Source organism: Emiliania huxleyi, assembly GCF_000372725.1.
Source record: "Emiliania huxleyi CCMP1516 chromosome Unknown EMIHUscaffold_207, whole genome shotgun sequence".
Lineage (NCBI taxonomy): Eukaryota > Haptophyta > Isochrysidales > Noelaerhabdaceae > Emiliania > Emiliania huxleyi.
In genome coordinates this window covers 67,656-80,431 of record NW_005200535.1, presented here as the reverse complement: position 1 = coordinate 80,431, position 12,776 = coordinate 67,656, and the positions used below count along the sequence as shown (strand labels likewise).

Genomic DNA, 12,776 nt, shown 5'->3' with positions numbered 1-12,776 from the left:
CCTTTGCTGTCCCATCTCCTCATCTCTTTCCCGCCTGGGCGGGGCAGTGGGCGGGCGCGCGGTGCGGTGTGGCGTGTGCGCGTGTGCGACTGCGACGAAGGACCGCTCGCAGGACCATCGGGCTTGTATTATTAACAACGAAGGCGCTCTCAAAAGAGAAAAAAGGAAAGGAAAACAGACAGGGTGCGAGAGGCAAACCTTGTTGAGCCCAAGCTGGCAAGATGCGCCGTCTCGGAATCCTCTTCTTTCTTTTGTTGTAAAATTCTTTTGTTCAATTCCTTTGCCCATGGGCTAAGTGCCAAGACAATTACGAAGCAATTGCGGTCGTTTGCTGTGTGCCGAGTTGCAACGAACGCCCAAATCACGAAACTCGCCCAAAAGTCGCGCGCGCGAAGAACACCGCCGCGTCAGACGGTGCGCCCGCCAGCGCGCCCGCTCGCCTCCAGCGCCAGCCCGAAAGAGCAGCGCTCTTGCACAGAGACGCCACTGCACCCCTCCACCTCCTACACCGAAGCTCTCTGAGCGGGCTGCGCCCACGTTGCAGACAGACGCCAGCCCCGGCGCGCACAGCCCACGACGACCTCTCCTCCATGCAGGTGCAATGTTGCTCTTCGAGGGTAAGGGCCGCACGTCGTGGCTCAAGCGAGTTGCCATCGCATTCCTCGGCCTTCTTGGGACGGTGAGCCGCGTCGACGCTTTTGCGTCGATAGAACCGTCTGTTTGCCTTGAAGGCTTTTTCGGGGAAGTTAGCGATGGCCCAAGGACGACGGTCATTGACATTGCCCAGACCGACTCGTCTCTCACGGCGATCGGATTGATGTCCTCGGACACGGGTTCGTTCGTCCCAGTGCTCCACTACTTCCCCACCCTCTCGGAAGACACTACCGTGATGCGTGGGGGGGTCGCCGGCCCAGGGAACGATGCGACCTGTGTGGCACCCGGCGGCGGCGGCCGCGGAGCCGCCCTGGCCGATTGTGCCACGTACGTGAAGACTGCCTACGACCCCGCATGTGATCTCACCCTCGATGCGGACGTTGAGGCTGCACTCATCATGGGCATGTTCGACGCCAGCAGCGGCTTGTTCACTACCGGCGGCACTTACATCCCTTGCGAGCAGCACGTCTTGACCCAGGAGCAGTACTGCTACTGCCCGGGCTATGAGGCGGCGAACGTGGCCGGGCCGTGCGAGTGAAAGTCTACTCACTCCCCGCGAGAGCCCTCGCTCACACGCCTAGAACAAAGAGAGAAAGCACACAGCCCCCCAACGGCCCGCAAGGGAGGGATGGGAGGACGGCACGCCGCCACCGCACACTCAGGGCTGCTGCGTGACGCGTGGCTCGGCTCCGGCCTCCGCGAACGCTTGTGAATTTTCTGTGATTTTCTGGTGCCAAAATCACTTGTTTGCAGGAGTTCGGGTACACACGAAACCTGCACGAAACGCGAGATGTGCCCCGGGGCTGCCCCACAAAACCTGGTATTTGTGGACCTCCCGCACCTTACCCTTACAGGCCACCATACGGGACCCCGTTGTCCGTTTGACACCAGACTTTTTTTGAGTTGGAGGTAATAATTAAATGGATTACACTGTCCCAAAGAACTGATTCATTCATTTAACCCTCACATAGTTACAATACCTCAAAGTTGAAAACCTCCAAAATAGGCCGTCAGGACTCTGTCAGGACTCCGTCAGGACTCTGTCAGGGGTCTGTCAGGACTCTGTCAGGACTGTCAGGAGAGTTGCGGGAGGTCCACAAACCAGGTTACAACCATTCATCAGCTCCCCTTATGCACGCATCTCTCTGAGCGCGCCGAGATGTACAGCAGAGGGGATACGGCGCGCGCAACTTGCGCCACGCGCACGCCGCACTGTGCGGGCCCCACCGCGCCTCTATTGCCCTCTGAGTGTCGCGCGCGGCTCAGTGTCCAGTCGCTAGCCAGACTGTGTCTTCGCCCCGCCATCTATCTATCGGCTCAGTCGAGCGGCACGGGTGCGCCCTCGTCGTCGGCCCCGCGAGTCACCGGAATGCCCGCGATCAGAGGTTGCGGCCCCACCAACTAAAAGAAATGCTGCCTCTGCCCTGCTCCCCAAGGGTCGCGTCTGTCGTTCCGTCCACGCGATTGCCTCGCTCGCTGCTCCGAGGCAGCTGCGAGGGGACGCGCGATGCTGGCGGCGGCTGCCCGGAGGCTCCGCCGTCCCTCCATTGTATCGGCGCGAGGGGCTTGATATACTCGATGCCAGACGACTCCATGTAGGCATGCACAAACCTGCTCACAGCTGTGAGGTCAAGAGGTCAAGTGGTCAAGAGGTCAAGAGGTCAAGAGAGAGAGAGAGAGAGAGAGAGAGAGAGAGAGAGAGAGAGAAAGAGAGAGAGAGAGAGAGAGAGAGAGAGAGAGAGAGAGAGAGAGAGAGAGAGAGAGAGAGAGAGAGAGAGCGGGGGGGGGGAACGTGGCGGGCGCGCGCGAACAGTAGCAGGGCGGAGCGAGCGCCATACACCGCATTGACGTCGGCCGGCGGGTGGCGGCAAGTGACCCAGAGGTTCAGGTTCATGTGCCCCTGCGCAAAGTCGGTGCTGGCGAACTGAGCCTATGTCCCGAGTGTCGCAGCAAATCACGGATCGTGGGCGGGGGGAGGGGGGGGGGGAAGCGCGCGCGAGAGAGAACGAGAGGGCGAGAGAGAGAGGGAGAGAGAGGGAGAGAGCACGCGAGAGCGAGATAAGTGCCTCGACGCCGCCCGGCAGCCAGTCGACGACGGCCTCGGCGCAATACTGCTGGACTGCGTCGACCAGTCCTGTCATCTGCGACGCTGGCGTCGACACCGGCACCTGCACTGGCACTCGCAAGCACGTGGCGGGCGAACGGCTGAGATTGACCACGCTCAACGTGCGGAGCCGCGTCGGTCGGCGCGCGCCGACGCCGACCATCACCACCGACCGACGGCTCGCACGGCCGTGCGGTGAGCAAAAATTTGGGTCGCTGCGCGCCTGCCGGATGCTCTGCGACGTCTGGACGCTCGCCAGAAACGCCAGGGAGCGCGTGGTTCTCGACCCGAGCAGCAGCTCGCAGCTCGCGGTGATGAAGTGCGTCCGGAGGCCGTCGATTTCGCGGACCAGCAGCGGGTACAGCACCGGGTCGCAGCCGGGCTGCGGTCTCCGATGTCAAAAGGCCGGGTGAACATGGCGTAGACGGCGCCCGAGAGGATGTCGGTGGGCGCGCGACCGAAGATGACCACCACCCCGCCGAGTACGGAGACGGACGGGATCAGCCAGAGCGCGATCCGCTCCCCCGACCACAGCACGCTGAAGGCGATGGCGACGGCGAGCGCCCACAGCCACCAGAGAGACGTGTACAGCAGCCTGTTGATGCGCGACGATGAGGCGACCGAGGCGGCGAGGAGCCGAGAGTCCTTGTAGAGGCGCTCGATGGCGGACACGAAGATGTCCTCGTTTAGCGACTCTTCTGTCGGCTGGAAGAGCTGCGCCTACGCGGTCCCGAAATGTCGGTCTCGAAAAGGCTCGCGAGCCCGCGGTTCACTTCACGTCTGCGGGCGAGGGGATGGGAGGCAGAGCGCCGCGCCTCGCCCGCCGAGACCCAGGAGGAGACGCGGCCGCTCGTCGAGGTCTGCGCCCAAGCGCTCGCCCACCGCAGTAGCCGCGAGCGGGAGGCACGGCCCACGGCCGGGTGCTTCCGCGAGCGAGCCGAGGCGGCCGAGAGGGGGGGGCGAGTCGTCGACGAGCAAGTGCTGCTGCTGGCAGAGCGAGAGGAAGACGCGCCTCGCCCGCCTGCGTGCCTCCTCCACGCTCGCCTGAGGTTTGAGGTGGTGGTGGGGGGGGACGGGGGGGGCTTTGATCGGGCGGATCTTGCGCGCGAGGCGCGAGGTGAGGCGCGAGGCGGGGCGAGGCGGAGGATAAGCGGGGCGCGAGGTGAGGCGCGAGGCGGGGCGAGGCGGAGGAGAAGCAAGACGTCCGCGCGCGCCGCGTCGTCGAGGCCCGCCCCGAACACGAGCGCCCCCTTGAGGGAGTTCAGCCGGCCCAAGAAGCTGCCCCACCGGGCGAGGTACCTGTCGTCCGCTGCGAGGCCCTCGCACCCGCCGTCGCCGTCGCCCTCGCGGCTGGCTGGCCGCGCCCGAGGCCGGCGCGCACCGGCCTTGGTCCTCCACCACTCTTGCACGCGACTGGCCGCCACCGCCTGCTTCGCTTGCCGCTTCGAGCGCTCGGCGTCGCGCGCCGCCGCGACGATGTTCCGGAGGACGAGCTGCGCCTGGTGCGTCTCTTCGGCGCGCGTCGCGAAACGGTTCTCGGTCAGCGCGTCCACGTACTGCTCGACGAGCACCTACGGCGACGAGAGGCAAGGTCCACCCGGGCACGCAAGGCCCACTCCCGGCACACGTCTCCGCGTGCAACAGGGCGACACAACGCGGGCTGGGCAGTGCGAGGCCGAGTGCACGCCGGGGAGCGGCACCTCGAGCGAGATGCGAGAGGCGGCGGCACACAGCAGCCAGAGGACGATCGGCCAGAATCGGGGCAGCTGGCCCAACCCGGCCCACACGCTGGCCGCCGGGTCAGTGTCGCGGCGCGTCGGCCGCCACAGCCACTGCATCAGACCCCCGAAAGGACAGCCGAACGCGCAGACCGCTCCTCTGGTGGTCGGCTCTGTGGTGGCGTCGGGAGGCGTCTCTGCAGCGGAGTACTGGTCGAAATAGAGGAACCAGATGGGGACCGACGCGAGAAAGAGTGAGAAGAGGATCGCGGTGGACGGCCAGCCGAAAGACGCCTTGCACGCGAGCGAGGCGGCGTCGGAATGAGCCCGAATCAGCAGCACCACCCTCGCCACGGCCTCAAACGCGAGTGAGCTGGTTCGCGCGGCCAGGTAGACGGGCAGGATGCGGTAGAACATGACACGCAGGTGGCTGCCCGTTGCGGATGGGTCGCCGAGGCCGTCGTGAGGACCGTCGAACGAGTCCATCGTCTTGACCACCGCAGTCACATCGACGTTGCGAGTGTCTCTGTCACGAGACGCCGCCTCGGCATCGGCATTCACGATGGCCACCAGAGGCAGCATCATGCTCATGACCTGAACCTCGTGCAGCGCGAATATCTGCAGGCTGCCCCAGGCCCACTCCCAACGGCCACCGGCCGAACAGGCGTCGCAGGCGTCGTCATCCACTGCATCCGCTGCACCGGCCTCCTCGTCCAGTCGCGAGTAGCGGCTGGGCGTGGAGGAGAACCGCCAGGACCTCTGGCGTTGGGGTGCCGCCGACGGCGCTGCCACTCCCGATTCGTCGCCCTCGAGCTGTGCGAAGAGGACTCGTTCCTCCCTATCGACGACAGTGTTGTTCTCGCGGTACTCTTTCACCGCCGACAGCGCGTCGGCCACGCTCTCCGCCTGCGTGGCTGTGCCGATGACAGTCGCTCGCTCGCTACATGCACCTGTCTGCTCGCTTGTCCTGGACCGGCAGCTGTTCGGCACCGTCGCCATTATGCAGCGGCAGCGCTACAAGCGTTGCTGATGCTGCTGTGTAGAATCGAGCGGATAGATCGAGCGGATAGATCGAGCGGATAGATCGAGCGAATAGATAGGAGATGACGGGAAAAAGAATTTAAACAGGAGAACTCTCTCTCACAGCAGACAGGCTCGACACAGGTGCGAACTGGCGCGAAAAAGAATTCTTAAGAAGCCTCTCTCACAGCGGGAAAAAGAATTTTGTGGATAATTTACCCCAACTGACTGACTGACTGACTGACTGACCAAAGGCTTGAGTCGACGAACAGCTGGCAGACGAATCGCCCCTCATTCACGTTGACAAAGTTGGACGTAGCCGCCGAGACGTAGCCGGAGTAGTGGACGCAGGGATGCCCCTCCCACGCGGTCTCGCCGTCGGTGCAGGGGCGGTGCTCCTCCACCTTGAAGACGGAGATGCCCCACGCCTGGTCGGCCTGCTCGTCGGCGCTGCACGTGGACGTCGGCTCGAGCAGCGCGATGTTCTTGTGGTCCCATGCGCTCGAGACCAGCGCGTCAGCCTCTGCAGCGTCGCCCTCGATGGTCTTCGCGAGGTGGTGAGGGAAATCGGTGAACTTGACCGCAGTCTGCGGGTAGTAGTTGAACTCGATGTCGGCCATGAAGTGCGCCGCCGTGTCGCCCTCCGTCTCGCTCGCCTCGACGTCGCGCTCCTTGATCACGACGTTGAGGTTCGAGCAGAAGCCAGAGGTGGCGATCAGCCAGGCGGGGTCGTCTACCACGTCGGGCACGGGAGGATGTGGCTTGGGCGCAAAGGCGAGGCCGCGAGCGGCTGGGTTGATGTCGTCGACGGTTTCTGCCTGCGCACTCGTGTGGTGCGTGTAAGTTCAAGCCTGCATGTGAGTAAGTACGGCTGGGCGGAGCGACGCACCGGCAGGGCAGACGTCGACAGAGCGACGAGCAGAAGCGAGGCAATCTTCAGCATCCAGTCCAAGATGTACCCCGCGAGATGTACCCCGCGGCCAAAACGCCGTTTTTCAGAAGAATTCAAGCTCTGAGTGTGTGTGTGTGTGTGTTCTCGAGGTTCTCGAGGTGGATATCCTTTGGCCGCGTTGGGTAGCGAGGATTGGTGTAACCCGAGCCACGGAGGCGTGTTTTCTGGCGGCCGACCGAACACCAAACCCGGCGAGAGGTGGAACGAGCTAGCGCGACTGGCCGACTTGCTGAGGAAAGGGTTCGACGTTCGCCTTGGCTGTGTCTGCCGCCCGAGCCGATGCCACGCGGAGTCCATCATACGGCAGGTCACGGCCCTGGCACAGAAGCGGAGTACGGAGGCGGCGAGAGGAGCGGGGCCGTCCTCGGAAGGCGCGAGCGCAGAGGGGGGAAGTGACGGAGCAGCGGCCCGAGGCGCGAGCGACGACCCGCCCAACGAGCAGCTGGAGGGCAACGCGGACGACAGCGAAGCCTGTGAGTGCGAGGGGGAAGACGACGCCTTCCAAGACACAGTCGGCGACGAGGCAGAGGCTAGCGGAGACCAGACAAAGGACGAGGGAGACCCTAAGCCGTCCCATGGGCTACGAGGACGACGACCGTACCGACACCCGCTGGAGCTTGCGACGAGGATAGGGCCCTTTGGAGAATTCGCCCTTACGCTGGGATACGGGCGAGTGGTGAGCGACAGGCAGAGACAGATCTTGGATGCTGGCGATGCGACATCGGACGTACTTCACGGTCACGCCGCAGAGGAGGCGGCGAGGAAGAATGCGCTCGGAATGGCAGGCCAGACGATAGAAAGGAGGCTGCGCGGAGAGGAGGAGGCGGAAGCCAGCGAGGAGCAGGAGCGGGGAGAGAGCGGAGGGGGCGAGGAGGAGGGAGGGGCGGGTGGCAGGGAACAGGAGCGGGAGCCGAGGCGAAGATGGCGACGGAGGGACGCAGTAGAGCAGGCGCAACGAGCGGAGGAAGAGGCGGCGCCGACCAGCGACGACTTGGAAATGGAGAGGCAGCTCGAGGGGGAGGTGGACCTACCAACAGCTGGCGGAGGCCCAAGATGCGACCCAGTCGGCGACGACGAGGACGAGATGAGCATTTGCGACGACTTCGACGAGGCGGAGGCAGGGTCCAACACGATCAGCCCGGCGGCACGAGGGGAGGCGCTCGACGACGAGGCGCCAGCCGCGATGGCGTCAGGAGGCGAGGCGAGCAGCAGTGCCCCAGGAAGCGAGATGGTCCTTGGGCGGCGCGAGAGAGGGGAGGCGTTCGACGACGAGGCGCCGACCGTGATGGCGGAAGGCGGCGAGGCGAGCAGCAGTGCCCCTCCCGAGGGAAAGCGACCGAGGAGGACCAAGTCGAGGAAGAGGTCGGGGGAGTACTCGAGGAACGGGGCAAACCAAATCAGTGACGAACATGGTAGAGAGAGAGAGGGAGTGCCTAGTGGAGCACCTCGTGTCAGGGGGGGTGCCTACCCGGATAGACTAGTGGAGCGTCTTGTGCCTACCCGGGTAGTGGAGCGTCTTGTGTCGTGGAGGGGTCGAAGCCGAGGCGCACAGGCGCTCGACGGCGACTCCTCAGGTGCCTGCGCGCCAACCACCCCCCGGTGTTTTGACACCATTATTGGTATATTAACCTCGCGGCCGCCTAGATAGACTGAAAGATTAGACACCGCAGGCGGCGAGGCCACCGCCGCTGCTGCTGCGGCTGCTGCTGCTGCTGCTGCTGGCTGCTGCGACTGCTGGCGCTGCTGCCAACGCTGGATATTCCCCCACCCCGCCCGCCCGCCCGCCCTGCCCACCCGCCCGCCCTCCTTCCCACCCGACCGACCACTCCCATCGCCATTCCCGCACTGACTGACATTTAGGCGCTCGAGTCCTCCACTAGCTGCCTACTCGCTGCCTCTGGGGAGAGGAGGGGAAGACGTAGGGCGGGCGCCACTGCGCTAGCCGTAACCGAGGCCCCTCCCCGAAAGGCAAGTATTAGACCCACGAAACCGAGACCCCTCCCCACCGCCCCGACCCCCCCACCCCCTTGCTCCCCTCCCCCCCTCGGGAGGGCCGAAGAGAGGCGCCCGTGGGGACCCCGCAATTCCCTTCCCCCCTCGGAGGGGGCCGGACGAGGCGTACCCTGAGGGCCCCGCTCTTTCCTTCACATAGCGGCCACTCTTCGGATCGCTGGTCGAGCGGCCCGGGGGATGCCCCGCGCGCCTGACCCAGGCGCGAGAAACGAATCTGCGAGGCGTGGCCGCACATGCGGCCCGATGGGGAGGAACGGGGCGAGCCCCCTCCAACCCACCCGCGCTAGGTCTCGGGTTTGACGCATGGGGTCACTCCCGCGAAACCCGTGAACTAGCCGGGGCAGCTGAGTTGGCAGGAACGGCATCTGGGGTCCGTTCTGACTAGTACATGTAACACGTTCTGGCCCTCGCCATTCTGATCATTCCTGGAACACCCTCGGACCGACCCAGGTGGCCGGCCGGGTAAAACCCGGGTATACCCGAGAATTCTCAGGTATACCCGAAAAATACCTGGAGCGCGCGCGTCGCTATGGCGCCCTATCCCACAGGCACGTGCGCCAACTGCACCAACCACGGTGTGCTCAAGTATGCGCGCCGCACCATGTGTACCCGCTACAAATGCCAGAAGGCGGCGACGGCGGAGCGCGAGAAGCGCATCGCGGACGGCGGAGGAGACGATGCCGTCGTGCCGACATACTGCTTCGAGATCAAGGAGGTGATTGGCATGCGCTTCGCCGACCCTGAGCGGCTCGTCAGGAAGAAGCGGCGCAATGAGCTGGCCGCGGCGGAGACGTCGCTGTGCTACCTCACCGCGGCAAGTTTGGAGAGGACCAGAATGACGACGGCTTCATTGACACGCGCTGGGTCGAGCTCGAGGAGCTGTACGACAACTGCGGCAAGCAGAACCTGAACCGGGCACTCAAGGCGTACCGCACGGCGGAGAAAAAGGCGGCGGACGAAGCCATTGTCGGCTTTGAAGAGGATGACGAATAGGAAGCGGCATACTCGTGTGGTGAGCCTGGTGAGTGCTTTGAGTGGGTGGCTGTCCCGTACAATTTATCGTATAAGGGCTGTTCCGTGAGAGAGGCTCCGGGTCTCAGCGCCTCAGGCGGGCCCAGTGGCCGGTGTTCTGAACGTTCTGAGAACGCATTCCCAGCCTTGCCATTCTGATCATTCCCCTTACCTTGCCAACTCAGCGGGGCAGTCGGAGAAGGGGCAACTCCGTGCACTGGCGGTCGGCCGTCAGAAAACACGCCTCCGTGGCTCGGGTTACACCAATCCTCGCTACCCAACGCGGCCAAAGGATATCCACCTCGAGAACCTCGAGAGAGCGGTGTGGGATACATATCCACCTCGGGGGGGGGGGGGGGGGGGGACAGCCCTCGAGGCCTCGAGAGAGGCTGTGGCGCGATGTCGGGAGATCAAAAACTTGCGCCATCCACTTCTCCACGCTCCTCTCACCACGACCATATGCGATCCGATACGTCACAGCACGCCGTCTATCTGAGCTTTAACTTTGCCGCTGCCGTGTGCATCGTGCTGATTAACAAGGCCGTCTTCTCGCGGATCAACTTTGGCTTCTCCACGACGCTCACGCTGGCGCACTACGTGCTCAACATCGCGGGCCTCGAAGCGCTGCGCCTGTGCGGTGCGTTCGAGCTGCGCCCGCTGCCGCTCAATACAAGCACTGCGGTCCTCACCGTCGTCGTCGGCGCCGCGCCCGCCATCAACAACCTCGCTCTGAAGCTGAACGACGTTGGCTTCTACACGACCTGCAAGCTGCTGGTGACGCCGTGCATCGTGGTGCTCGAGCTGGCCCTCTTTAGCAAGCGCGTCTCGCTGGTGCGCGGCCTCTGCCTCGCCGGCGTCTGCGCCGGCGTCGGCGCCGCCTCAGTCTCCGACTTCAGCCTCAACCTCCCAGGGCTGCTCGCGTCTCTGGGCTGGGCGCGGCTCGCCGCGGCTTTGGCTGCCCGAGTCAGGCGAGTCACGTCCGCGACTCGCCCATGGCATGTCACAGGTCCCGATCGCCGCAGCGTACAAAGTGCTCTGGTCGCGCGTGGCCAAGGGCGAGGCGGGAGGCGAGCCGTGGCACACGCTGGCGCTGATGCGAGCGGTGCTGCCGTGGTCGACGCTCGTCATTGGGGCGATGGTGCCGCTCGTCGACCCTCCGGGGCTGCTGCAGTGCGAGCCGGCACGCCGAGGAGACGAACAAGGCAGGCGTGGAGCCGCCCACAGCCTGCTCGGGCCCCTCCCTTGTAGGTACGAGTGGACCGTCGAGCGCGCTGCGCTGCTCGGCGCCTCCTCCGCCGGCGCCTTCCTCGTCAACTGGTCGGGCTTCCTCGTGATGGGCGCCTGCTCCGCGCTCACGCACACCATCCTAGGCCAACCACGCCTCCTCCCTCCCCCCCTCCCCAGACTCTTCTCCCTGCCTGCTCGCCCCGAGCCCCTCCCAGTCTCAGACCTCTGACCTGCCTGCGCTCTAATGTTAGAACGGTGTTGGCACGTTGACGGCGAACGCCCCCTGTGCCGAGGTGTTAGAATCTGCTAACACCGTCCTTCGTGCCACCTGGTCGACACAGTGTGTGCACAGTGCTGGCCCTGAGGTGTGCTAACATCAGTGCACCAACCCTGGCGCCCGCGCAGGCCAGCTCAAGTCGTCGGCCGGCATCATCGGCGGCTGGCTCGTCCTCGGGCAGATCTACCCGCTCAAGTCAATCCTCGGCGCCTCCCTCGCCGTCCTCTCCGTCGGCGCCTACACCCGCGCCAACCTGAGCGAGGCGGATGCCGCGAGGGCCGCCAAGGCGAGGTGCAGGTCCGTGGGCACCGCAGACGATGTGCCCGCAGATCTCCCCCTGCTGCCGCCGAGAGGGGCGGCATAAATGAGAGGATCTGACAGATGAGCTTTTATCGACGCGTTTATGAGAACGAATATGTGAGATGTACTCAACTCTAATTCGTGGTTTCGTCGTCTCCACGGTCGGGCGCTCGCACTCGCACGCTCCGCCTCCGGTGTGTTGCGGGTCGGTGTACGGTGAGCCAGGGTAGTATCTTTACTCTTGTCAATGTACAATGGCAATGTGTGTGGACGTGCGCCCTCTGTTGACACTGCACAATAGAGGATCGAGCTTAGAGGGTCAGAGCCGTTCCTCTATGTGTCAAAGCGGCGCGGGTCGCAGTCAGCACTTTGCCTCACCGCCTCGAGCTGCGATCGGTACTTCAGCCCTTCCATCGCCCTGCGACACCGCTCCTCCTGTGCTCTCCACTTCCTTCTGGTCTCTTCCTCGCCTTCGCCCTCCTCCCACCGCTTTAGACAGGACAAAAAGCCGTCCGTGGCACCGCGCACCTGGTCGCCCCGGGCACCCGGCGTGAGCTCGTAGGCGTAGCAAGATCCGTTCAGATTCAGAGGTGGTATCTGGGCGCCGCCACGTCCGCTGCTCGTCGAGCCCGGCACAGAGCTTCCGTAGGAGTCACACCGCAGCCTTCTGGATAGGAGAGATTGGTCCATGTCGTACTTGCGCATCCGCCCCAGCCCTCGAAGGAGGGCGCCCCAGAAGTCAGCCCGCCCCTCACGCGTCAGCACGTTGCAGGCAAACTCGCGCCCGTTGCGTGCGATGGCTGCAGCACGCTGCGATTCCTGCTCGAGCCTTCGCAGCTTTGGGATGACGTCAAACAGCCCCTGCCCATGCTCCCACACCGGAACAAAATGCTGCGAGCATACGTAGGATGCGTCGGTGTGCTGTGCACGGCGGTGGCGGTGGGGTAGGTTCTCCGTTGGGGGCAAGATTGCTAGGTGTGCTATATGCATATGCATATGTGAGGCGCGTGTGTCAGCGAACCAAGTTTGGCTCCAGGAGATACTCAAAGTACATACGCGAGATGCTCCTGGGCTTGAGGACTACCGAGCCCGTCGCCAGAAGCTGCGATAATTTACCACCGCTAACCCAACCGTCCGTTGACAACAGATACCGGTGCTCGGCAAAGGATATGAGCGGCCGCGGTGGTCTGCTCACCAGACGACCGCTGTAGGCGCCGCCACCTTTGACTGCGTTTGTCACCGCCACATCCCACTCCACCCCCGACGCCCGCACCGCTGTTGCGTTGCGCGAGATGAGGCCAAAGTGCGTGCGTTGGCAAGGCAGGGGGCGAGGCGTCTCACCACAAAAGTAAGAGTCGCGCGCAAAGATGGATGCCTTCCGCTCGACGAGCGGCGTTTGGCTCTTTTGGTCGCTGCATATCTCGTCGGGGATGATGTAGTAATGCGGAACTGGAACGTCGGCGGATCCGTCGCGTCGGTCGAACCCACATACGGGCACGG

At 64.3% G+C, this 12,776-nt stretch overlaps 1 protein-coding gene across 1 annotated transcript; it reads left to right on the top strand.

Annotated features, from left to right (window-relative positions):
- Window positions 1–9,958: 9,958 nt before the first annotated feature.
- Window positions 9,959–10,847, top strand: EMIHUDRAFT_53459 (hypothetical protein; the record flags this gene model as incomplete). Its single annotated transcript, XM_005781086.1, has 3 exons — window positions 9,959–10,435; window positions 10,479–10,642; window positions 10,721–10,847. Coding segments are annotated over 3 exons (768 nt in total), but the record flags the coding sequence as incomplete, so codon positions are not given.
- Between the last annotated feature and the right edge of the window lie 1,929 nt (window positions 10,848–12,776).